The sequence below is a fragment of the Bos mutus genome, chromosome 7, assembly GCF_027580195.1.
Source record: "Bos mutus isolate GX-2022 chromosome 7, NWIPB_WYAK_1.1, whole genome shotgun sequence".
NCBI lineage: Eukaryota > Metazoa > Chordata > Mammalia > Artiodactyla > Bovidae > Bos > Bos mutus.
The window spans coordinates 84,544,432-84,568,678 of NC_091623.1; the positions used below are offsets into that span (position 1 = coordinate 84,544,432).

The 24,247-nt window shown below is 45.1% G+C and overlaps 1 protein-coding gene across 1 annotated transcript in view; it reads right to left on the reverse strand.

Moving 5' to 3' along the window:
- Positions 1-3,942: 3,942 nt before the first annotated feature.
- FSTL4 (follistatin like 4) overlaps positions 3,943-24,247 on the reverse strand; it is a 435,848-nt gene continuing 415,543 nt past the window's right edge. Inside the window, exons 14-16 of the mRNA XM_005890418.2 lie at positions 19,665-19,772; positions 12,328-12,437; positions 3,943-9,948 (exon numbers count right to left, since the gene is read on the reverse strand). Coding sequence (XP_005890480.2) covers positions 9,243-9,948; positions 12,328-12,437; positions 19,665-19,772 — 924 coding nt within the window. The 3' untranslated portion in view covers positions 3,943-9,242. The remainder of the gene's footprint in view (positions 9,949-12,327; positions 12,438-19,664; positions 19,773-24,247) is intronic.

Here is a 24,247-nt window from a genome sequence, read left to right on the forward strand (position 1 = left end):
TCTGTACATCTTACCCTCTCCACCCACCGCCACTGTGTCCAAAAGTCTGTTCTCTATGTCTGTTTCTCCATTGCTGCCCTACAAATAAATTAATCATTACCATCTTTCTAGATTTCATATATATGCATTAGTATATGATATTTATCTTTCTGACTTACTGTACTCTGTGTAATAGGCTCTAGGTTCATCCACTTCATTAGAACTAACTTAGATGTCTTTCTTTTTATGGCTAAGTCATATTACATTGTATATATGTACCACAGCTTCTTTATCCATTCATCTGTTGATGGACATTTAGGTTGCTACCATGCTCTAGCTATTGTAAATAGTGCTGCAATTAACACTGGAGTACATGTGTCTTTTTCAATTTTGATTTCCTCGGAGTATATTACTAAGAGTGGGATTACTGGGTCACATGGTGGTTTTCGTCCTAGTTTTTTAAGGACTCTCCATACCATCTTCCATAGTGGCTGTATCAATTTGCATTCCCACCAACGGTGCAAGAGGTTCCCTTTTCTCCACACCCTCTCTAGCACTTACTGTTTGTAGACTTTTTGATGTTGGCCATTCTGACTGGGGTGAGGTGGTATCTCATTGTAGTTTTGATTTGCATTTCTCTAATAATGAGCAAGGTTGAGCATCTTTTCATGTGTTTGTTAGCCATCTGTATGTCTTCTTTGTCCATTCATCTGCTGATGGACATTCAGGTTGCTTCCATGTCTTGTCTACTGTAAATAGTGCTGCTGTGAACATTGGGGTTAATATTAATTTTAGATTCAGGCATAGCCAGCCCTGGCTATTGAAGAATTGTGGCTCTGGGATCACCTTCTAGCCACCATCCAATTTCTTTGAGGGCCCACTGACCCCTTGCATATGGGGGTATTTAGACCCCAGGCCTGTTGGTCTTCTCTTTTCACTCCATACCTGCCACTAGGGCTTGCATACCCTCTACTTCTCAGTTCTCTTTCTCCTGTACTCCCCTACCTCCTGACACCAATTCTCATCTTTGTTTGAATATGTCCCCACTGCACGCGGTGCAGTCCAAGCTTGTTTGGATACCCCTTGCCTACCTGGCTTCTGCCCCTATAACCCCTGATAGAAGCTTCTCTCTGGTCCTCAGAGTCCCAGGGTTTTGTGCTCAGAGGAAGGGATCTGTGCAGGACCATCTGTCAGTTTCTGCCCACCTCCTGTAGGGGCATCTGCCTTCTCTGTCTCTCCTCTGACAACCCTTCCTCACTCCCTGAAGACAGCCTTGTCTTGAGCAGGGTGCTCCCAGGCTCCAGGTAGCTGGATGTGTGAGCCGTGAGGCATCTGAGTCCTGGATGCAGACTAGCAGAAGACTCACTGCTCTTGGCAGCCTCTCTCTTTCCTCCACTTAACCTGGACACTCTGTGGCCCCAGTGCCCGGCTGGGAAGAAGATGCTTCCCAGAGCCCAGTGGATGCTCTCTGTTGCCACAACATGGCACTCCACCATACAGTCGTCGGCCTTGCTGTGCTGTGACCACCCCTCGCAGAGCTGTTGTGCCTGCGGTCGGTGCCATTGTTCTCCACTCCTCTCTCGTGTCAGCCCTTTGCTGTTCCTGTTTGCAGGCAGGCTCTCACCCCCACTGTTCTTCACTCAGGACTTCCTGTTGACTTCCATATCTGGAGAAGGGATAGGCTACCCACTCCAGTATTTTGGGGCTTCTCTTGCGGCTCAGCTGGTAAAGAATGTGCCTACAATGTGGGAGACCTGGGTTTGATCCCTGGGTTGGGAAGATTCCCTGGAGAAAGGAAAGGCTTCCTGCTCTAGTATTCTGGCATGGAGAATTCCATGGACTATATAGTCCATGGGGTTGCAAAGAGTTGGACATGACTGAGTGACTTTCACTTTCTCCAAAAGAGCTCTTCCTCACCAAGCCCCCTGCAGGTCCCTCAGTGATCTGTGTGCCAGTGGTTCCTCTTGGGTCCATTTAACTCTTTATAGACTGTGGGCTACACGTGGGCCAGACCTCGGTACAGAGATGGTTCTTGGAAGATGTTGGTTGAACAAGAGAGGGAATACATTGTGAAGGCTGTGGAGGTGTTCTGGCTGTGGGTAGAGCTGGCAAGCCTGCCCTCCTCCTCCATCTCCCAGACTTGGAAATGTGGAGCCTGGGACCAAGTGCTTTGCTATCTCTGAGTGGCCTCCTTTCAGCCTGGTTAGGAGGGAATGTGTGAATACTGGGTAGGATAGAAGTTTCTCTCAGCTGTTTGGGGTGGGTCTGATGGTGGGCTTCAGCTTTGCTGTCCCAGCACACCCTCAGTCTCAATACCTGGCATCCTGGGGATTGTGAGCCTGAAGGAGAAATCCAGAGTGTGTGCGGTGATAAGCCCAGCCTCTGTGGGCAGTGAGCAAGCCGACTGCTGCTGTCTGCTTTTGATCAAGAGTTTTTGGGTTCTAATGAGATACACTTTCTCTTGCTTAGGGGGACTGGCCAGACCCCAAATCTTCAGGAAGAGTCTGGGCAGTCGTCTCTTTGAGACAGAAGTTCATGCAGAGCAGAGCCCCTAGTGTGTGTGGCCTGTGCCCCTTGGGATCTGCATAGAAGTGAATCTGGAGCAGCTGGGGTTCCATCTTTTTGTCAAGGTGGGTATTGAAAGGAGTAGGTTTACTGGTTAAGAGCATGTGTTTGGCCCTTGAAGACTTGAATTTGAATCCTGGCTCTGTTGTTCTGAGCCTCATTTTTTCTTTGTTTATAAAATAGAGATGATAATAGTACCTCCTGCCTTGTTGGGTGTGGTAAGGTTTAAAGACAGATGCTTATTAAGTGCTTATCACAGGGCTGGGCACAAAGCAGTTTACTTCCTCAGGAGGGTGGGGAGCAACATCCTGCTTGTGTGATTATGATAGTTAATTTTGTGTCAACTTAGCTAGGCTGTGGTTCCCAGATACTTAGTCAAACACTCTTCTAGATGTTTCTGTGTATTTTTTTTTCAGTGAGATTAACTTTGTAAATATTTATTTGGCTGCTTTTTGGGTCTTATTTGCTGCACGCGGGACCTTTAGTTCTCGCACGTGAACTCCTAGTTGTGACGTGTGGGATCTAGTTCCCTGACTTGAACCCCTCAGACCCCCTGCATTGGGAACATGGAGTCTGAGGCACTGGATTACCAGGGAAGTCCCTAGATTTACTGTTAAATCAGTAAACTTTGAGTAAAGCAGATTAACCTCTGTAGTGTGGGTGGGCCTCATCCAATCAGTTGAAAGTCTTAAGAGCAAAAGACTGAGCTCCCTTGAAGAAGAGGGGATTCAGCCAACAAACCACCTTTGAACTTGAACTGCAACTCTTCTCTGGGTCTCCAGCAGCCCACTTACCTTAGAGACACACACACTCTCTCTCTCTCTCAAGAACTTGCACTGCTGGTCATGGTGAAGTAGACTTGAAGCTCACCAAGGCAGGGACCGTGTCTCCTCTGTGTGGCCCTTGGCCCCCTCCCTAGCACCACGTGGCTCATGGCAGGTGTTCCTCATGGGTAGCTTGGTGATTACTGAGCACTTCATACATTCTGTATCCCAGTTGAAAGTCTACTGCAGTGAGAAACAAGGGTGACTGGAGTTGAGAGTGAATTAGTCTGGGGGCTGGGGTGGATTTTAAGGGCATTGCAGGGCAGGTGATGAGAAGTTTTGGACCAGATGTCAGTTGTGCATTTTGGGAGCTGAAACTTCGACATGGGGAAGAAATACATCTGGGGTCAGGTGCTTGCTTTGTCCAGCCTCTTTCTGGACTGGGTCAGAGCAGGGGCCAATTTGCCTTGACCATCATGAACCTATACAGGCCTGGGTTGCCTTAATCAATCCTCATTTTAACAAGTGCACATAGACTGGCACCAAAAAAAGGTAACTTTTTTCAAGTTTTATTGTAAAATCCTCAGAAAAAGAGCATTTACAATGACAATACTTTATGATAATCTGTGAAACATCTTTCTGTCAAGTGGTACTGCAAATACACGGCGTGTCCAATACTGTGCGATACGTTAACGTAAACTCAAACTTATTTCCAATGCCACATACAGTTACTGTGTTGGTACAAATTTCTACTAAAGTTGATGTATTAAAAATAATTTATATATATTTTATAAATAAGGAAAAATTCACATGTATAGTAATTACAGGAGACCTTTGAGAAATACCAGTGATTACAGAAAATATATTTTGGAGTCTACACAACTGCTCAAAATAATGTAATCTGCCTCGACATGAGAGATCTGGAAGTTTTCTGAGGTGGGGCGGGAGGAGAATCCTAACGGGACAAGCGGAGCGTGTGTGTGTGACTTCATATTGTGAGGGTCGTTCACTGGACTACAGCATGAACACAGCGTGTGTGACACTGCAGCAAAATTCCATGCCTAGTCTGCTTTTAGATCATCTCACAGGTCTTCAGGAAGCACGAGCAGATGGGGAGAGGGGTGGTGTACAAAGGGTCCAGGAACGAGAAGGGGCCTGGCCAGTGGCAGGCAGTCAGGGTGTGGGCTGGGGGTACCACAGAAGGCTGTGCTGTGGGTCTGGGGTGCAAGGGGGCTTGCAGACTGCCATCCCTCACCTCTCTGAAGCAGCTGAAGGAGCCAGGGGCCAACAACTATTAAAGCTATGACAGATGTTATACGGGGCAGCAGATGAAGGTTTAGAGTTAGGAAATGTCTCAGGCCCCATCTCCAGCCAATTTTTCATGGTTGCCTTTCCTCAGAAATACTCTTGAAGAAGGTGCCCCCAGGGGGCAGCACTGTCTGATCCTGCCTTGGTGACAGGTAGAGAGCCACATGTCACCAGGTGGGAGTAGAGGTGAGTCAAGTTATTTTCATGGCATGTAGGCTTGAGCCCTCTACAGCCCTTTAGGGCATGGCCTGCTCCCTGGGGCCATAGGGGTGAGCTTGGGAAGAGGGGTGTGTGAAGTGTGGTTTTGTGCAAAAACCAAGCACATGCTCAACACTCTCGTGCTGGCTAATGAAGCCTTGCTGTGAATTTTGAAGTCAGTCCCTGCTCTTCCCTATCTTTCATAATTTCACACATTGTGTTTGGTTAAATTCCCAGTACTGCTCACAGGAGACCATTATTACTGGGCTCCCAGTGTCTGCTGTGTGGCTGGTGCCTAAATCCTGAAGGTCCAGATAAGACACTCAAATCCTCAAGTGGCTCGGCAGGTAACCTGGTGTAGACTAAAGGAAGTGGGTTGCATTCCACCAGGTATTTGGGGTCTTGTAGTCACACCTTGAGGATAAATACTATGCTTTTCCCCCTTGATTCTTTTAAGCCCCTCTGTTCTATATGATCTCTATGATTTTGGAGAGCAATCAAGGCAGCTAATGACTTTCTTGAACAAAACTGCTTTGGCTGTGTGCCAATCTGGGAGCAAATAGTATAGGATTTGGGCGGATGAATGACTTTTCACATGTACCCCAAAGCCAGGAAGCAGCATGCAAAGACCGCTGGGGGAGCTGGTGTGGTGATTAGGTGAGTTGGCCCTTGAATTGTTGGAGTGGTTCATGAGCAGGAGTCTCCAGGCATAGGAAGGAAGCGGGAAACAGAGTACAGGTGAGGATGGAGGGATGTAGCTCAGCCCTTCAGGGCTTGGCTGAGATGGCATGGTCTCCATTCCTGTCCTGCAGTTTCTGTCTGATCATAATGGACTTCTCTGACAGTTCTGAGTTCTCTTTAGTCTTGCTCATCAAACTCCAAAGGGCTGTGAGCTAGGGCTTGGGGGGTGTGATTTGAGCAGCAAGGAGTTGTGTCCCCATGGGTTCTGATTGCACTTGGAGTGGGATCTGGGGTCCTGGTGGGGAGAGATGGCAAAGGACTTCATGTCAGCATCATTGTCATCCTACTTTGCCCGTCTGGTGTCTTGGTTTGGAGTGCACATTCCGGGGGGTGCTAGGTGAGAGGAAGAGGAGAATGTGAGGTAGATTGGTGGATGTGTAGGAGAGAGTTGGGAGCAGTATCAGTGCTCCTGGAGGCTGGCTTTTGAAGAGGAGGATAGGGGAGCGAGCTGTGCAATGTGATAATGAAGAGGGTGCAGCATCCATGGTATTTGAATGAAACACACTGTGGAAATGAATCAGATTACTTTTTAAGCCCCGTGTAGAAAAATATATCCATTGTGAATCTGTTTTGCAACTCAGTTCTGAAATCTCCACTAGTTCACAGGTTATTTGGTCAACAGAAAAGAAGTGGGGCCACACGAAGTCAGCTCCAGGCGGCTTTCCTCTGTGAAGACTCAGCTGTTACAGTTCCCTAGGGTGGCAGGTGGTTCTCGGCTTTATCTGGGCTTGAGAGCTGTCCTCCAGGACACTAATCTGGAGCTGGGAGGCTGAGATTGGGGTAGGAATCGCAGGGACTGAGTTTCTGTCTCCTGTGCTGCCGTCTCTAGGTCATAGAATCTGAAGCTTGGTATGAGTGTGGCCCCTGCCTAGACTTTACAGGGCTCTTCCAGCTACCTCTGCAGGCTTGGGGAAAATAGGATCTTGGAATGACTTGAATGAATACTTAAGAAGGGAGCCTGGGCCAGCCCCAGGCAGGACTTGCTGGTTCAGTGTTGTGGGGATGGGATGATGGCGTTGGCCTCACTGTGTGTGACTCACACCCAACCTTCCTTGTGCGGAAGTCCATGCAGGCTTCTAGGAGCAGACAAATCCCTCTTCCAACTCTCAGTCCGTGAATGGCTGGGCAGGCTTTTGGACCCAATACCTCCATGTAGGGTCCTGCTCACTTGGGCAGAAGGAGAACGAGAGTATTATTTCAAATCCTTAACGTCACTATAGGTTTATTTGTGTGTTTGTTAGTCTGAAAAAAAATATCTACGTTGAATTTTTCTGCAATGAATTTGATTTCAAAATCCAGTAATTTTGAAATAGTTTATTACGTGAGTGACTTTGGGGTGACTCTTTTGGTAAAACAAATATTCCTTTACTATAAGTATTAGTAGATAGCTGATGATTCGTGTTCATAAGAAGGATCTTGGATGTTGTGATGACTTCATATCCCAGTGGCTTTCAGACTGTGTTCCATGAAATTCCGCTGGGGCTGAAGTATGGGAGGAAGAGGCAGGTGGAGTCCAGGCCAGCCTTTCACTTGGCTGCACTGCTGAAAAAACATGGACTTTCCTGCCTTTATGAATTTGCAAATTTCACAATTTTCAGGGCTGTGATTCCCTTCTCCTATTTAATTGTATCTGAAATGCTGGCAGCAAGACCTAAACTGGCTATCTCCAGCTTTGTAACTACACAGTGATGACAATGAGAGGCTGATAAGCTTTCCACACTTGAAAGTGGAATGAATACTGGAAAAGGAACAGGTGCCGCTGAAGTCACTCCCAGTCAAAGAGGCCAGTTGCGGCTGGACTGGTCTCTTACTCAGGAATCCTGTAACACAGAGGGGCTGATGTTCTGTCCTGGCAGTTGGTGGGTTCTTCTTCATGTAGACTCAGACACTTTCTTTTTCTTCCAGGGGCTGCCATAATTCAGAAGGTCTTCCCAAAGGAAGAAGCTTGAGAAAGTTGGGAAATTTCAGTGACAGATGTGCAAGCAAATGTGTCAAGAGATTGAGGCAGGAAAAAAAAAAAAAAAAAGGTGAGATGTGTTTTCCATCCATCCCAGTTATTGTAAAACTAAATAATTAGGTTTTGAGGTCAGTTTCCTCAAATATCTACATATTTTATCTTAAAAAATCTGTGAATGTATATGTCTAGGCACACTCCCGGGAGTTTTTGGGGACAAGAGTATGGTGGACTAAGATGCATGAGACATACCAGAGGACTGGCTGATACCAGGAGCTCTGTGAGGGGGCAGGTGGATTGGGCAGTTAGGTGGGACTGAGATGCTGTATTTCTAGTGAGACAGGGTCTATGTCTCTCTTTCTCTGAAAGAGGCCATTTCTCAGCAGCTTAGGAAAATCATGGCCACGTTGGCAGGAGAAGGCATCTAAACTGATGTTTCTGTGATGGGACCACACCCCTTCCTACTTCAGTGGCTTGAAAAATGACCATTCAAACCTGCTGATGTGCACGAGAAGGGTGTTTAGAGATCCCAAGGGAGCCTCTTCCTTGTTGAGATTCTCCGATATGGGATCTGTTGGGTTGTACTTCTTTGATTGCCCTGGAGAGCCCACCACGTTTGGGAGTACTGGCAGTGGCCTCCCACGTCCTTGTGTGTTCCTGGGGAGATGGGGACCCATGTGTAAGGAACACTGAAATGTGCTGTCTGTGCTTCGTGGATGCAGGGACTTGGGTGCAAGCTGAGTGCGAGGGCCACAGGCAGAAGAGAGTGCGGTTTTAAAGGGATAGCCTAAGGAACCCCACTTGAATCCTTGGAGGAGGGCATGGTTTCTGCATTGAGCCTGGAGGCCACTGTTCTGCACGCACATTTCCAGGCAAGCTTGGTCAGCCCTGAATCTGGGGTACTGGACAGGCTAATACATGTCCCCCTTGAGTGGTGATAAGCAGGCACACAGGGTTTGTCTTGGTCTCTGGGGTCCCAACCCAGAAAAAGGAGCCTTTACCAATGTGGTGGTCTGATCTGCACTTGGGGGTGTCAGTGATGTAGAGGACCCCAGTCCCCTTGATGGCCACTGTCTTCTTTCTGGCTGTCGGGTGTGGGGTAGTGCCTCTCAGAGACGTGGCCTAAGGCAGGGAAGAATACAGCTGGACCTGGGAGAGCATCTTTCTGCTTACTAGCATTTGAGATTATAAAAAATTAGTTTTTAATCAAAATTTCCAAAATAAAGTGAGTGATTTCCCCATCCCCAAGATGCAATAAGTCTTGTTGGCTCTCCCTCAGGCTTACAACAAGTCAAATGGAAAGAAAAGCGAGAAGCAGCTGCAAAGGAGAAAATGAGGTCCAGAGCTCTCAGGCCAGGAGGGAGGGCCCCGCTCCTGGGAGCCCCCGGCTTCAGGCCATCCAGCAGGGTGAAGTCTGGACGGACCCGGTGTTAAAGAATGAGGATGCAAAGGCAACTGACAGAAGCGTCCGCCTGGAAAGCTGGAGCTCCTGGTTCCAGGGCGGCCCAGGTAACGTGGCGCGTAGCTGGGCGCACAATGATTCCTTTACACGGCAGCAGGTTCTCATTGCAGCTCAAGGCAGAAATCCTACATCCTAAAACCCACCCGATCTCTTTAGCAGCGCATACCTTACACTAGGAAACTTGCGAGGAGACCAGTGTTGAACCACAAAGCGAATACAGGTTTTTTGCTTTTGTCTGTAAAAATGTACAGGGTGCCTGCTCGGGACTACTTCATACCTCGCCCACCCACACCACCGTGGTCCCCCCCTTCACGCCTGCCACCTCGCACCGTAGTGCGTTCTGTCTCCCGTTGATGAGGAACAGTGACTCCCGGGCGGGCGTGAGGAGGTGCTGCCCGAACAGCCCGCTGTCCCTCACGATCCTGCGGGGCCCTGCCCAGGCCCGGGCTGGCCCTGCGGGCGCGGGCTCCTTCAGGCCCTTTAGCACACCCATCTTGCCCGTGGACAGCTCCAGAAACAGCAGGTCTGGCTCTGTCTCGAGGGTGGCGTAGACATGGTACTGGTCTCCCTGTGTGAAGGAGCGCTGGAAGGCTACATCCGAGACACCCGGGCTCACTTTCAGGTTGTAGAGGGTCCGGATCTCCCCCCGCAGTGAGATCTCCTGCACGTGCAGCTGGGGGCTGCCCGCGGCTGCGCTGACTACAAAGCGCCCATCCGGGGATGTGTGCGGGGTGCCAGTGACCTGGCCGTTGGGTCCGACCACCGCGTCTGTGACGCTGTCGATCAGCAGCTGTGGAGAGGCTTCAGAAGAGCTGTCCTGCCGGCACTGGACGAAGAAGTAGCCGCCCAGGTGGGTGTGGGCCATGGCCTGTGGCAGGCAGCCGTGGCTCTGCAGCTTGATGGTCTTGAGGGGCATCAGCGTTTCCAGGTCGACTTTGTGGATGGCAGGGTCAGACTTGTTGAAGATGAAGCCGAACCTGGGAGGGGATGAAGACTGAGGTCAGAAGGCCGGGGGGTTAAGGGATCTGCCATTTGTCTTAAACGATGGCATCCTTTCTCTTGTCCTCTATCCTTTGCTGATCTAATAGCCTGTTAATAAGATCTATTTTGCAGGAGATGGTTTCATAAGTGATCCATCTATGATCTCAAACCAAGTGCAGTTGAGTTACAGACTGTCCCTGGATTTATGCTCCTATAACATGCACACATCTTTAGAAATGGTGAAGGAGTGGAATTATGCCTTCAGCAGCTCCTTCCTCTGGGGTGTCTTTACCTTGTGCCAGTTGAGAAGTGGTGGGCCCGTGGCTGGAGGGAAAGGACCAGAGGTGTCTGCCCTGACTCTGCCTGCTAGGAGGACAGGACAGGTGAGTCTATTTCTGAGTGGTTTTGTGGACTAACGGGTGAGTCAGAACCTGGGGATGCAGATACAAGAGAACAAGGACAGATGTCTTATCCACGGTCCCTGACCCTCGGAGAGGAACGTGAGGGCAGCCTCTCCCTTGGCTACACTGATGATGCTGGTCAGAGGAACCCTGGGCTGGGGCTGAGGACAGCTTTTACCTTTACAGCCAGATGGCCTGGCGCTCCCGTGGTGCCTGCTGGCTGCAGAGCCTGGGGCAAGCTGCTGAACCCCTCTGAGCCTCTGCAAATTGAAAGAGGGCAGTTCCTTCCGACGGCTGTTGGGAGGATTAAATCTTAGAGTGGGCGCTTTACTGGAAGAGGTCAGGAGGTGGTGGTTGCCGCATCTGGACTTGGTGAAATTCCTCTTTGGAGGCTGGCTGTGAGCTGCAAAAGGGTCTGACTCCAGGCAGGACTCATTCTGAGCATGAGAGTCTGCCTAAACCCCTTGCTTGCAGAGGCCTTTGGGGGTTGTGTACACCTACCGGAGTAGAGAAAAATGTCTTCCACAATTTTCTCTTGAATAGCTAACTATGCCTCAGAGACGGGAAAATGCCCATGTGATGGCATCTTTAAAGCATCCTTAAAGAGCTAGAGCATGGGGAGAGCAGGAAAGAAAACCCCAGGCCTGTAGGAAGCTGTCATGTAAAAGTCACACACAGGCTCTGCAGCGCCTGAGTTTGCATGACTCTTGTATGAATTCAGCTTCTTTAAGGTGGTTTACCATTTACAACCATCTTAGAGGCTCATCTTAGAGGTATTCTCTGGAGTGAGGTGAGGAGGTCAGAAAGCTGTTATTTTCTCCCTTGGGCAAGGATAAATGGGTGAGCCTTATTTTTACAAGTCCAGCTTCAGCTTGCAAAAATGAGTCATTTCTTCCTGGAAAAAGGTGCTTGATGTCAGAGTAAAGGAAGGCATAAACATTGCCATAAGACATTTGGGTCTTGATGACTTTATAAAAGGGCACGCTCAGCCTTCTGGCAGTGGTGCCTTGACTAAGTGTCAAGGTTCTCTGAAAGAAAGAGGGAAGGGCAGCAGCCAGGCTGGGATGAGGCTTGCAGTTGAGGCCACGGCTGTTATTACTAAGCTGTTCTTTTGGATGGTGGCAAAGCAGGTGTTCTGGGGCCTCTGAGAGGAGCCACAGGTTGTGGTTATTAGAGAATGAGGCCAAGAAAGGAGACCTGACTTAAAAAAATTTTTTTAAATGTATTTTTAATTGGAGGATAATTGCTTTTCAATGTTGTGTTAGTTTCTGATGTACAATAACATGAATCAGCTATCAGTATGTATGTGTGTGTATATATATATATATATATATATATATATATATATATTCATCCCCTCCCTCTTGATCCTCCCTAGCCCTTCCCCCCACTAGGTAATGTCATCACAGAGCACCAGGCTGAGCTCCTTGTGTAACACAGCAACTTCCCACTATCTGTCTTAGGTATCTAAGCTATCTGTTTTACATGTGGTCATGTGTATATTTCAGTGGCACTCTCTCAATTCATCCCCCACCTCCTTCCCCTTCTGTGGGAGACCCACATTAGTCTGACTCTCCAGTTCCTGACTGTGTGACTTTGGTCAGTGTCTTCTGTTCTCTGAGCCTAAGTTTCCTCATCCATAAAACAGGTTGGAGGACTACCTGTTTTGTTTTGTTTTTTTTAACATATAGCAAGGACAGAGTACACAATTAACCACAGTTGTTTCCTCTTTACTGTCCTCACCCAAAGCTAAGACTTCCTGACCTTGGGTCCCTGAGGGCATTAGGAGCTGGGTGCCTTTCTTAACTTTAACAATGAAGACAGGGATGGGGCTGTTTCTCTGTTCGTTCCTGATGTGGTCCAAAGAAGGAGTTGGGGAGAAAAAGAAAGGAGCAGGCCTCCCCGGTGCAAAGCTGCCCCCTAGAGGGCTGAGCTGGGGCATGGAGTAGCTTAGCGCTTGTGGGCCAGTCTCACCTGATATGGTTGATGATGAGGTTTGTTGGGGGAATGAAGAAGTCGTCCACTCCGGCAAAGGGTGTGCGGATGAGGCGCTGGCCCTGGCCAGTGCTGGCCTCTGTGATCACCTGTAACATAGAATGGAAGTCCTTGTGAGGGTCTATCCAAGCGGAGGGGGGGTAGGTGGTGGAAACCTACAGACCCAGGCACACTCGGGTAGTGATCCTCCTTTTGGCTGGGAAAAGGGGGAGAGGGGTTTGAAGTAGCACAATACGCAATGGTGGAGTTGACTGGTTCTGTATTTTCCCTTGACACCAGGTGCCTAGGTTGCTGTGTTGAGAGTCTCCACCATATGCTGCTTGCAGAGGTCCTCTCTGAGCACTGGGAGTCCATAATTTAATAGAGAAAACAGGCATCTTTCAGAGATGCTGGCTGTGCCACTTAGAGTCGGTGATTAGGATGCAGGGGAGGGTTCCACTTTTACAAATGGGACTTGCTATGAGCAGTGAAGAATTAGGCCCTGTGTTTTGTACAAATTGGTAGTGACAGAGCATGGCTGTCTCTGTTCCCTGGGAGGAGCAACTTTATCCCCTGTGGACTTGGCAGGAGGCAACTTGAGCAGTTCCTTGGTGTGTGTCCCTGCTGTGTCTGTATAAGGGAAGGGTACCCTGGCAGGGCCGGACAGAGCTGAGTGATTGATGTCTGGGGTTAGGATGGAAGCCCTGCTGGAAAGCCCCCTGTGGTCAGGCTGGGCTTTTGTCCACCAGCTGCTGAGACCGTGGCACAGGCAGGCTGGAAACACTGAGCCAGACAGCCTGTGTCCTCTTGCCTTCTGCATGCGCTCATCCACCTCCAAGTTCTGGGTGATTCCCAGACAGGTGGCAGACCTGCAGCCAGGTGAGGGGCTTGGCCAACCTGTGGGCAGTTTTGGCTGCAGGACCCAAAGGACAAGCCCAGACCCTCCCAGCAGGACAGAAGGCAGATGCTAGACTCTGACCAGGGAGGGGAGACACATTTTCTGATCTTTATATTGTGACCATGTATACAGACGGAAGGATTCAGATTTTTGCAGCCTGGGGCTGAGGACAGTCTGTGATGTGGCTTTGTGACTCACAGGGCTTAGAGCTCTGGATGCTTTAACCTTTTAAGAGTGGGACTGCCTCTGGCTCTTACTGTAATGACAAGACAAACAGCACCTGCCCTGCCTCCTCTGCACCTGCCCTGCCTCCTCTGGCAGGTTTGAGGCTGGGGTTTTGGGGATGGTGGTTTCCCTCCAGGGGTCAACAGGCAGAATGCCAGAAAGATGTAGGCTGGGAATTTTAGTTTTAGGGCAGCTCTTAAGTTCTAAAGTTAGGTTATTTTCCTGTAATTAAAAAAAAAAGTCGGAATGACATTTCTACGCCAAGTCCATGGGAAAAAACTTAGAACTAGACATTAAGAAAATTTCAGTATTAGGTCAACTTACTTAAAAAAACAGAAAGCAAACTTATAGTTGTCCCGGGGGATAGCTAGGGAGTTTGGGATGGTCATGTTCACACTGCTACATTTAAAATGGATGACCAACAAGGACCTACTATATAGCACATGGAACTCTTCTGTTTATGTGCCAGCCTGGATGGGAGGAGGATTTGGGGGAGAATGGATACATGTACATGTATGGCTGAGTCCCTTTGCTGTTCACCTGAAACTACCATAGCATTGTTAATTGCCTATAGCCCAATACAAAATAAAATGTTTGAAAAAAAGAAAAAGAAAATATCAGTATTAGGCAACTGGATCTTAGAATGTCCAGGTGAAAATGCCGGAGAATTCCAAGAAACCATGCAATCATTGCTTGATACCAGGTCTGTCATTTTAGCTTATAATAGAGATGGAAAATCACAGGCTGCCAGCAGTCAGTGTCATTCACGCTTCACCTGTGTGCAGAGGTTACTTCTTCAAAACCCAGTATCATGAGCCATTGAACTGATATGGGCTAGTCAACCTCACTTCTCCAATGAGTCATGAGTTCCTTCTTGGCCTGTGTCCCAACACATAGCTGGGCATGTTGGTGACTAAAAGATAGCTTTTGAGCCTCTCAAATTTGCTGGATCTATGGGCTTGGTCGAAAATGCAGGCAGGTGGCTGGATATCAGGAGATGTCAGTTGGTAGCATGGGGATGGGAAGGCTGAGCATCTGCTCCAGAGGGGTGGATGAAGCCAGCTAAGAGGTGACAGTTGGGGAAGAGCAGGGAGCCAGGGTATTGATGCAGCTAAAAACTGGACCTGGGAGTGGTGGACAAGAGCACGATGGGCAAAATTTGCAACATGCCAAAGGTTTAAACACTGGCTTCTGGGGGAGGGCCTTGGTGGAACAAGCCTCATTTATAGAACCACTTTCATTTTGTCACAGCAAGTTTGTTTAACTAGTCCCTTAGTGTTAGATGTTCAGAAACCTTAGGATAGAATTTTGAATGTTTTGCAAATGTAAATAATGCTGTAACACACAGTGCTGTAACTAAATCTTTGTGCCCACCCTTGATCATGGCCTCTGAGGGGTCACGTTGCTGGACTGAGGCTTTTGGTTCACATTTCTAAATTGCTCACCACAAAGGCTCTGCCTTTTGTCATTTCCAGGAGCGGTTTTTGCAAGCAGTGGTTTCTTGAACACTAGTCCACAATGATGAAGGTAGGTTTATTCAGTTTATTTCATTTTCTTGTCAGAGTGCATTTCTCAGACTTTCTAATTATGGTGATGGTGGGCATAATGGTCTAATTCTTGATATTAATTAAAATGCTCTTACTGTTTTGTCATTTAGGCAAAATTTGCTCTTGGTTTCTGGGAAACAGTCTTCATTATGTTTATGTCTTCTATTCCTTTTTTTTTTTTTTTAGTTTTTTTTTTTTAATTAAGAATGTCTGCTGTATTTAGTTAAATGCCTTTCCAGCATTCATTGAAAATATTATAGTTTATTCTGTTTTAATTTGTGCTATGAGTAATATTGACTGATTTCCTAAGAGTGAACCATTATTGCATCCTGGAATTTGTTCCCTGCTCAAGCAGTTAGATGCATTGTTGGACTCTCTTTTTAATACCATGTTGAATTTTGCTTCTGTATTTGTGAGATTAGTTGATAGTTTTATTTTTTAATACTAAGGAGCTGTACATTTCCCCCACATGGTCTGAGATAGTTCAAATAATACTAAAACTATCTGCATTTGCAAGGTTTGCTATAACTTGGCTGTACCCAAAAGCTCCTCTTCTGCTCAGTTCCAGTTAATACTATGCTCAGCCTCTCTCACAAAGGTAATGGTTGCACTGAATACAAATGGTCTGAGAAATAAGATTAAATGATCAACTTTAGGTTTCCATAAATGATAAGATTATGGTCCCAAAGCATTTGCCTTACCAATTTCATATGCTTCATTTATCAGTTATTACATTTTAGGCAACTATCACTAAAATGTATTTGTTTCTAGGATCAATACTAATTTATTAATTAGCCAACTTCAATGTATTTTAATATGTTTTTAAAAATCTCCACTCATCATTTGCCTTTTTCTGAATACATACATCTGAATGTTCTTGCCTAGGTATTAATCTAATTGTTAAACAATGCATCAGAAACTTGGCTGTACATTTTTCTATGGTAAATCTTTAATCTTAAAAAAAAAAAAAAAACCTCTGGTAATTGTTCTACTTCAGGTTTTCCTTTTCTTAGGTCAGTTTTTTAAAATTATTTATTTTATTAAAGTATAGTTGATTTACATTAATTTCTGCTGTACAGCACAGAGACTCAGTTACACATTTATATACACACACACATAATTCTTTTTTATATTTATATAAATATTGTATCTTTTCTGCTGTGGTTTTTCCCAGGACACTGTAAGCTCCCTGTGCTATGCAGTGGGACCCTGCTGTCCATCCATTCTGTGTGTAACAATCTGCATCTGCTCACCCCAGGTCTATTCTTTATCAGTGTCTTTCTTTATGTCAGTGTCTTTCTGCTTCACAGAGAGGTTCATTTGTGTCCTTTAGATTCCACATATAAGTGATGTCATACGATACTTTCTCTGACTAGATCAGTTTATTTTTTTCTGCATTTTGCAATCCCGTTTTTTCTAGGTTTTAAAATTTGCCACCTCAGAGCTGCAGTATACTATTTGACAATTATTTTCATCTTCCTTCATCTGTAGTAATCTCTCTTCACATTCTTCATTTTATGTTTTTTTTCTTTATCAGGTTTGTGAAGGATTTATGGGTTTTTTGTTCTCTTTTTATTTCTACTAATTTTGGTCTTTTAAATAATTCCTTCCTGCAAGTTAACTTTGTTCTTTTTCTAATTTCTTAATACAAATATATTCTCTGCAGGTTTTAAGACACAAATATTCCCTTGCGTATGGTTTTCTCTCGATCCCGTAGGTTTTGATGAGAAGGAGTCTCTTTTTCATTGCTTTCAGACACTTTGTAGTTTCTCATTTTAATTTCCTCTTTGCTCCAGTAACAATCTAGGAGTGTTTCCTTATTAGGTAGGTCACATTTTAATTATTTCTAATTATCAGATAATGTAGCCTATAACACTGACTTTTGCAAAATTTGTTAAAATTTTGTGATTACTGATACATGTATATGTGGACATGTGAAAAAATTCTATTTGGCAGAGGAAAGGTTTTCTATATATTTATGAAACTGAGTTCCTTATTCATATTATTCACTTTTCCCACATCATTATACTGTCTCCTTGGTATGTACAATTTAAGTCCATTTTAAAATCAAGTTCCTGTATTGTTAATCACTCTTGTGTCATGTATTTAGTTGTTTGCTATCTGTTGGCTGTTTATCTTCACATGATGTCTCTCCTTATGCTATTTAGTGCTTGTAATCTTAAATTTGACCTTGTCTGATATTATCACTCAAACATCTTTTCATCCACCTATCACCACTTTATATGCCTCTTGTAAACAAATTATAGCTAGTTTTCTCTCCCTCTCTTCCTTCCAAACCCAATCTCATCATCTCTGCTTTTAATAGGAGAAATCAGTTTGTCACATTTGGAATAATTATATAGTTAACTATCTCAACTATTAATTTCAAAGAGCATTTTCTATATCCTCTCTTATCCCCATAAGATGACATGTTAGAATCTTTTTACTCCCTTCTCTTTCCTCTACTCCCTATCTTTACTTTTACTGAAATAATTTACCATCTTTAGAATCTGGTATCAGAATATCTCTTTCAGTACATCTCTAATTCAAATGCCTTTATTTAGCACTTACTATACATTAGTCTCTCCTCATGCATCTTGTTTCAATTTTGGACCTTCCTCTCTTCCCTGGTGGCTCAGATGGTAAAGTATCTGCCTGTAATGCAGGAGACCCGGGTTCAATTCCTGGGTCGGGAAGATCCCCTGGAGAAGGAAATGGCAACCCACTCCAGTATTCCTGCCTGGAAAATCCCATGGACTGAGAAGCCTGCTGGGCTACAGTCCATGGGGTCGCAGAGTCAGACACGACTGAATGACTCCACTTTCACACATTAGTTTCTCCTCATTCATCTTGTTTCAATTTTGGACCTTCCTCTCTAGATTTCTTACTTACTCTTGTCTCTTCTGTATCTTCCTCCATCTCGATGTCTCTGATCTGGCTCACCTGCTGTTTTTCTGCTATCTTTTGTGATATGCTCTCTGAATTCTTGCATATGCTTAGGTCTTTCTTTTGTCCTGACAGGTAAATGATGCCTTGGATATCAACCCTTTTCTTTTAGCAGCATGTGGGCACAATGCCACAGTCTTCACTGTTGCAGGTGAGAAATCTGATTGTTCTATAGGTGACGTGTTCTTTCTGCCTTGAAATATTTTTTCTTTATTCTTAGAAGTCCAGAGTTTTACCAGGAAGAACAGAGATGTGTTCTTTCTCATCATGTTAACCTGGATCACTTTCAATCTACAAGATGTACTTTTTTTAAATTGGAAATTTTATTCCAAATTGAATGTTTGACTCCATTCCAACTATTACTTTTTCTAAACTTCTTTTGACTTTGAAATGTCATTTGAGACTTCATATCTTAATCTTATATTTGTTCTGTGATTTGAGGATTTTCTTGCTCTTTATCTTTCAGGCTATTAATTTGAGTCTCAGTAGAAACCATGCATTTTTCAACTCATCTCCTGCAGTTTTAAATTAGGTAATCATTTTTGTTAATTTTTAGCTCTAGAAAAATATTTTCTGGTGGCCCCTCCCTTCGAATTTCCTTACCTGTTTTCTTAGGGCTGCCAGAGAAACCAATTTTCTGAGCGACCTTATTCTGACTCCTAGGTCCTCTAATGAATTATTACTATTTGTCATCAGCTCGCTGGGGCCCAGGACGTGTTGATGGTGTCCACTGAGGGGCAGTAGTCTCGGTGTGTGGGAGATGAAGTAGTGTCCTTCCCCTGGCCCAGGAGAGTGGCCAGTCCCCAGGAGGAAGCTTCTGTAGACGGGGTGTCCCCTGGCCTCTTACCAGTCTTGGGAAAAAGGTGAACTTGGCTCCATCTGCAGCCCTTCTCAACTGGGGTTCTGAGAGAGAATAAATCCTAATATCCTGAGGAGTCCATTGTATGCGCTGAGTTAACTTCTGGGCATCTGGAATGGTTCTGTGTACCATCATTGTGAAAATTGAGGGAACAGGTATTTAAATCACCTTCTGTAGGGCTTAATCCTCTCATGTGCCTCGGTGAGAAAGGCTGAGCCAGACACTCTCAACACAGGTTGGTGTTGGCCTTCCCTGACTGGTGGAAGAAGGGATCCCACAGTTGTGCTGGGCCCAGGCTCTTCCCAAGGGGGAGTCAGTACAGTGCAGTGGCTGGACTGCAGGGCTGAACATATACCTAGGGTGGAGCAGGGGCCAATTACTGAACCTTCCTGTGCCCCGGCACCCCATGAGCACTCAGTAATGTGCTTTCATTTATGAACATACTTGCCACTGCTTTTCCTTCTTTTCCTTCTGCTTCCTTACTGGCTGGTGCCTGCTTTGGCAGTATTCTCCAGCCCATGCAGCCCAGGGTGGAGAAAGCCCTAGCTCCCTTTGGAGTCCAGAGGTTCATTCCTGCCTGGCCCCAGGAGCTCCTGGCTGAGAAGAGACAAGTGTTTGGGGGCTGGGCTAGGTGGGGCCCAAGAGCCACCTTCTGGTTGTCATGACATCAGAATCCCATCTACCATCAGTGTTGTCTTTAGCAGCACGCCTGGTGGAAGATACCCTGCTAATTGCCTGTAAGGGGCATGGTCCTGAGGATGTTTCCTACTCTCTTTCATGGACATACTTTGGGTAAAGGTGATTAGCTGGGGAGAGAGTCCTTTCTTGCATGTGGGTGTTGTCCTGCATGTACCCAACATACCTGGAGGCTTGGTTGGGACTTGTGCACGTTCCCCCAGCTCAGGACCCACACTTGGTCATGTGATTTGTCATAGGACAGCTTAGCCGGCAGAGGATCGACACCTATGGACTTAAAAAAAAAAGTAGCGACAAGTTGATCATTGTTGTTGCAGAAAGTGATTCTTTTCTAGGCCACTCTATCCAGCCTAGCAGCCTGGATAATGAGCCCATTTGGGAACCCAGGGAAGAAACCTTTGTGGGTTTGTCTCAGAGGCATAAAATTGGTTGTTAGTAATGTTTTCCTTTCTTGCAAGTTTTACTTAAAGAAGACCCATACCATCTTGGCAAAAACATAAACACAGGTTTTTCTTTTTTCCAGTTTTCCACTCACGGTCAGCTTCAGGACCCTCCCATCACTTCTCCTGTAAGCCTTGGAGGCCTCCTGAACCCTCAGCATCCTTCCCAAGCTCTTCCACCTGCGTGATCTGAGACTGACTTGGAAAGCTTCTGTTATTACATGCCCTTTAACTTTGTGCAGACTGTCTTGTACATCACCCACCTGGAACCTCCAGGACTTGGACTTTAGCATCAGGTGAGTCTCTTTCTACTGCTGTAACTGAAACTCTGCTATTTTCTGAGAATAGAGCTTCCTCAGTCCTACCTGGAGACTGTTTTATACTTCTCCACCCTTATGGCAGAAAGTGAAGAGGAACTAAAAAGCCTCTTGATGAAAGTGAAAGTGGGGAGTGAAAAAGTTGGCTTAAAGCTCAACATTCAGAAAACAGATCATGGCATCCAGTCCCATCACTTCATGGGAAATAGATGGGGAAACAGTGGAAACAGTGTCAGACTTTATTTTGGGGGGCTCCAAAATCACTGCAGATGGTGACTGCAGCCATGAAATTAAAAGACGCTTACTCCTTGGAAGGAAAGTTATGACCAACCTAGATAGCATATTCAAAAGCAGAGACATTACTTTGCCAACAAAGGTCCGTCTAGTCAAGGCTATGGTTTTTCCTGTGGTCATGTATGGATGTGAGAGTTGGACTGTGAAAAAGGCTGAGTGCCAAAGAATTGATGCTTTTGAACTGTGGTGTTGGAGAAGACTCTTGAGAGTCCCTTGGACTGCAGGGAGATCCAACCAGTCCATTCTGAAAGAGATCAGCCCTGGGATTTCTTTGGAGGGAATGATGCTGAAGCTAAAACTCCAGTACTTTGGCCACCTCATGTGAAGAGTTGACTCATTGGAAAAGACTCTGATGCTGGGAGGGATTGGGGGCAGGAGGAAAAGGGGATGCCAGAGGATGAGATGGCTGGATGGCATCACTGACTCAATCGACGTGAGTCTGAGTGAACTCTGGGATTTGGTGATGGACAGGGAGGCCTGGCGTGCTGCAATTCATGGGGTTGCAAAGAGTCGGACACGACTGAGCGACTGAACTGAACTGAATGTAGTTTCTAAGTTCCAAAACACTGTTTGTGATGCCGCTGTGACCCCTGCTCTCTTCCGCACTGACCTAGCCACTCTCTTTGTTTGTTAAAGAGCCCTAGTTTGGTGCCTTCATTCAAAGCCCTGCTTTCTTAGTTCCTTCTTGGTTTCAGTGATCTTTTTCTCTTCCCTACTGCAGCCACCGTAACTTATTCTTTGTCAACAAATTTCTGAAACTTCAATTTAAGTCCACCATATTCTAGCCTTTCTGATCTAGTCGAGGGGCATTTTTGTCCCCACTGGTTAAAACTTTCCTCAAGAAATGTCTATGGAGTCCTTGAAACCATTTAATTGTCTTCACCACTCCACTGAACTGTGATAGAGCTTAATGTCAAATTCAGAGATCAATTTTTGATCCTCCTCTAACTTGAATTTTCAGCATGGTTTACCATTCCCTTCTGGGAATATTGTCTTTCCTCAGCCCCCCCACCCCCCTGGCTTCCCTTCCTCATCCTGACTTCTAAATGTTGGCATGTTCCATGGCTTCAGATAAACCCACTGTACTCTAGAATTCATTCCTCTGTTGATGACCACAACTCTATACAAACCTAAACTCTTCATGGTGCCCATCCCCGTTGACGTCTATTTATTCTCTAGTCACCCCCATCTTTGCAGTCTGATTTAACTGCCTTGCTCAGATTAAAACCCACTCTACCCTGAAGTCCTAAGCAGAGTTGTTTCTATTTTCCTACCTTCATATACCCCTGGTCCATTGTTCATGCTTCTAGCTGCTCCTCATTGTTCCTCTCTTCTGCCAGCTTCCTAGTCTTTTCCCTTCATTTACCAAAGGCTTCAGGATCCAGCAGCCTTCTTCTTCCCAGAGCTTCTTAACTCACCATCCTCACTCTCTCTAGATTCTTGTACTTTTTCTCTCTCTTTTAAAAACCCTCTTGATTATGCATGCTCTTCCAGCTATCTTATTTGTCCACCCTCTTCACAAACTTCCCTGAAGTTTGGACTGCAGGCGCTATCTGTCCTTTCTGCCTAACCTTTTCCAACCATAGTTCATATTCTCATTCTGACTGAGGTGGTGTGGAGCAGGAGGTTGAAAGCCTAACCCCCACCCCCCGCAATCTCTTAAATTCAGAACCGAGCTCTCCACAGTCTCTATATACTAAGGAGCTAAGACACGGAGGGGAAAATGTCCTGAAGAACAAACCAGGCTCTCAGTGTGAGGACCGGAAGGGTGACCTACTAGGAGTGAATCAGAGGCTGACTAAGCTTTATAAAAGCTGCAACTCAGCCTTGGCTCAACACAGTACCTGATTAGAGGGATTCATTTTCTACTCTCTCTCTTCCTAGCAGAGAAAAGGATAAACTCTCTTCAGTGGATGACAGCCATAGAAAGTCTCTACAATGTTATATGGAAGGTTTGCCATTCAGAAAAAAATGACTAGGCATTTCAAGATACAGCTTATATGACTGAAAATAATATAAAAAGATAAGGAAATTATGTGCATATAATTATATATATGTGTGTATGTATAGGGAATTAAGCAGAAATTCTAAAGTGAAAAAATGCAAATGAAGATCTGAAATGAAGATCTCAATAAATAGATTTTGTTAAATATACCTTAGACAGGGTGGAAGACAGGACTAGTAAAGTGAAAGACAATTGAGGCACATACCCAAACTGAACTACAAAGAGACAAAAAAGGATGGAAAATATGAAAAGAGGGAAAGAGATGTGTGGGACACAATGAAAAGGTCTATTTTTTTTTTTCTTTCAAAGTTCTCAAAGAAGAGGTGAGAAAGAATGAGGCCTCAGAATATTTGAAGAAACACTGGTTAAGAATTTTCCAGTCTGATGAAAAATATTAAAGACCAAAGAAAGAGAAAATCTAGAAAGCAGCCAGAGAGAAAAAAGGGATACGTCATCTTCAAAAGAGAGACAGTAAAACTTGACGGTTGACCTGTTAACAAAACCAGTGGAAGATAATGAAATGGCATCTTAAAGCTGAAAGAATATAACTGCCAATGTAACATTCTATATCCAGTGAAAACATCCTTTACAAATGGAAACTTTTCAAACAAATAAGAACTATGAGAATCTGTTGTCAGCAGACCTGCACTAAAGAAACCTGTCCAGTCAGAATGAAATTGATCCCAGACAGAACACTGTACTTCAGGAAAGAATAAAGAGCAATGAAAAAGGTAAATATATGTGTGAATATAAATGACAATAATAGTCATGTTTTGCAGGGTTAAATTATGTGTAGAAATAAATTCATTCCTACTATAGTGCCAAAGGCAGAACGGGGGTTAGAGGAGTTAGAGTGTTCTAAGGTTCTCTCGTTATTAGGCAATGAAAGTGAAAGTTTCTCAGTCATGTCCGAATACTGGAGTGGGTGGCCTTTCCCGTCTCCCCAGGATCTTCCTGACCCAGGGATTGAACCTAGGTCTTCCGCATTGCAGGCGGATTCTTTATCAGCTGAGCTATCAGGGAAGCCCATTATTAGGCAAATGAAGTAATAACTTGTATGAGACTGTATTGAGGCAAAGAATGTGTTGTGATCCCTAGGGTGGTCATAATAATAGCAATGATCAAAGAATGCATGGACAACAAGTTACTAGAGGGAGAAATAGAATAATAAAAATGTTTGACTAATCCAGAAAAAAGCGAGAAGGGAGAAAAAAACAAACAGGTAGGTCAAATAAAAAAACAGAAAGATGGTAGGCATAACCATATACAGGAATCAAATAATTGAGTAAAGACCAAGATTATTAAACTAGATAAAAGATCACCTTTTAAATACATGACATAGATTGAAAGTGAAAGAATGGAAAAATTATACCATGGTAACACTAATCAAAGTAAATCTGATTTAGCTACACTGTTAGACAAAAACAGACTTTCAGGCAAGAAGCTTTACCAGAGATAAATAGGGATATTTTGAAAGAAGTCTTCCACTCAGGAAGATATTACAATTTTAAAGCAAAGCAAAAATGGATGGAACTTGATAAATTTACAATCATAGGGGGAGATTTCAACATACCTCTTAGCAGCTAGTTGACTAAACAAAAGTCACTTAGAATATTTGAGTAATAGAATGATCCAACTTGACACACACACACACACACATTAGAAAACACATGCTTTTAAAGTATACATAGAG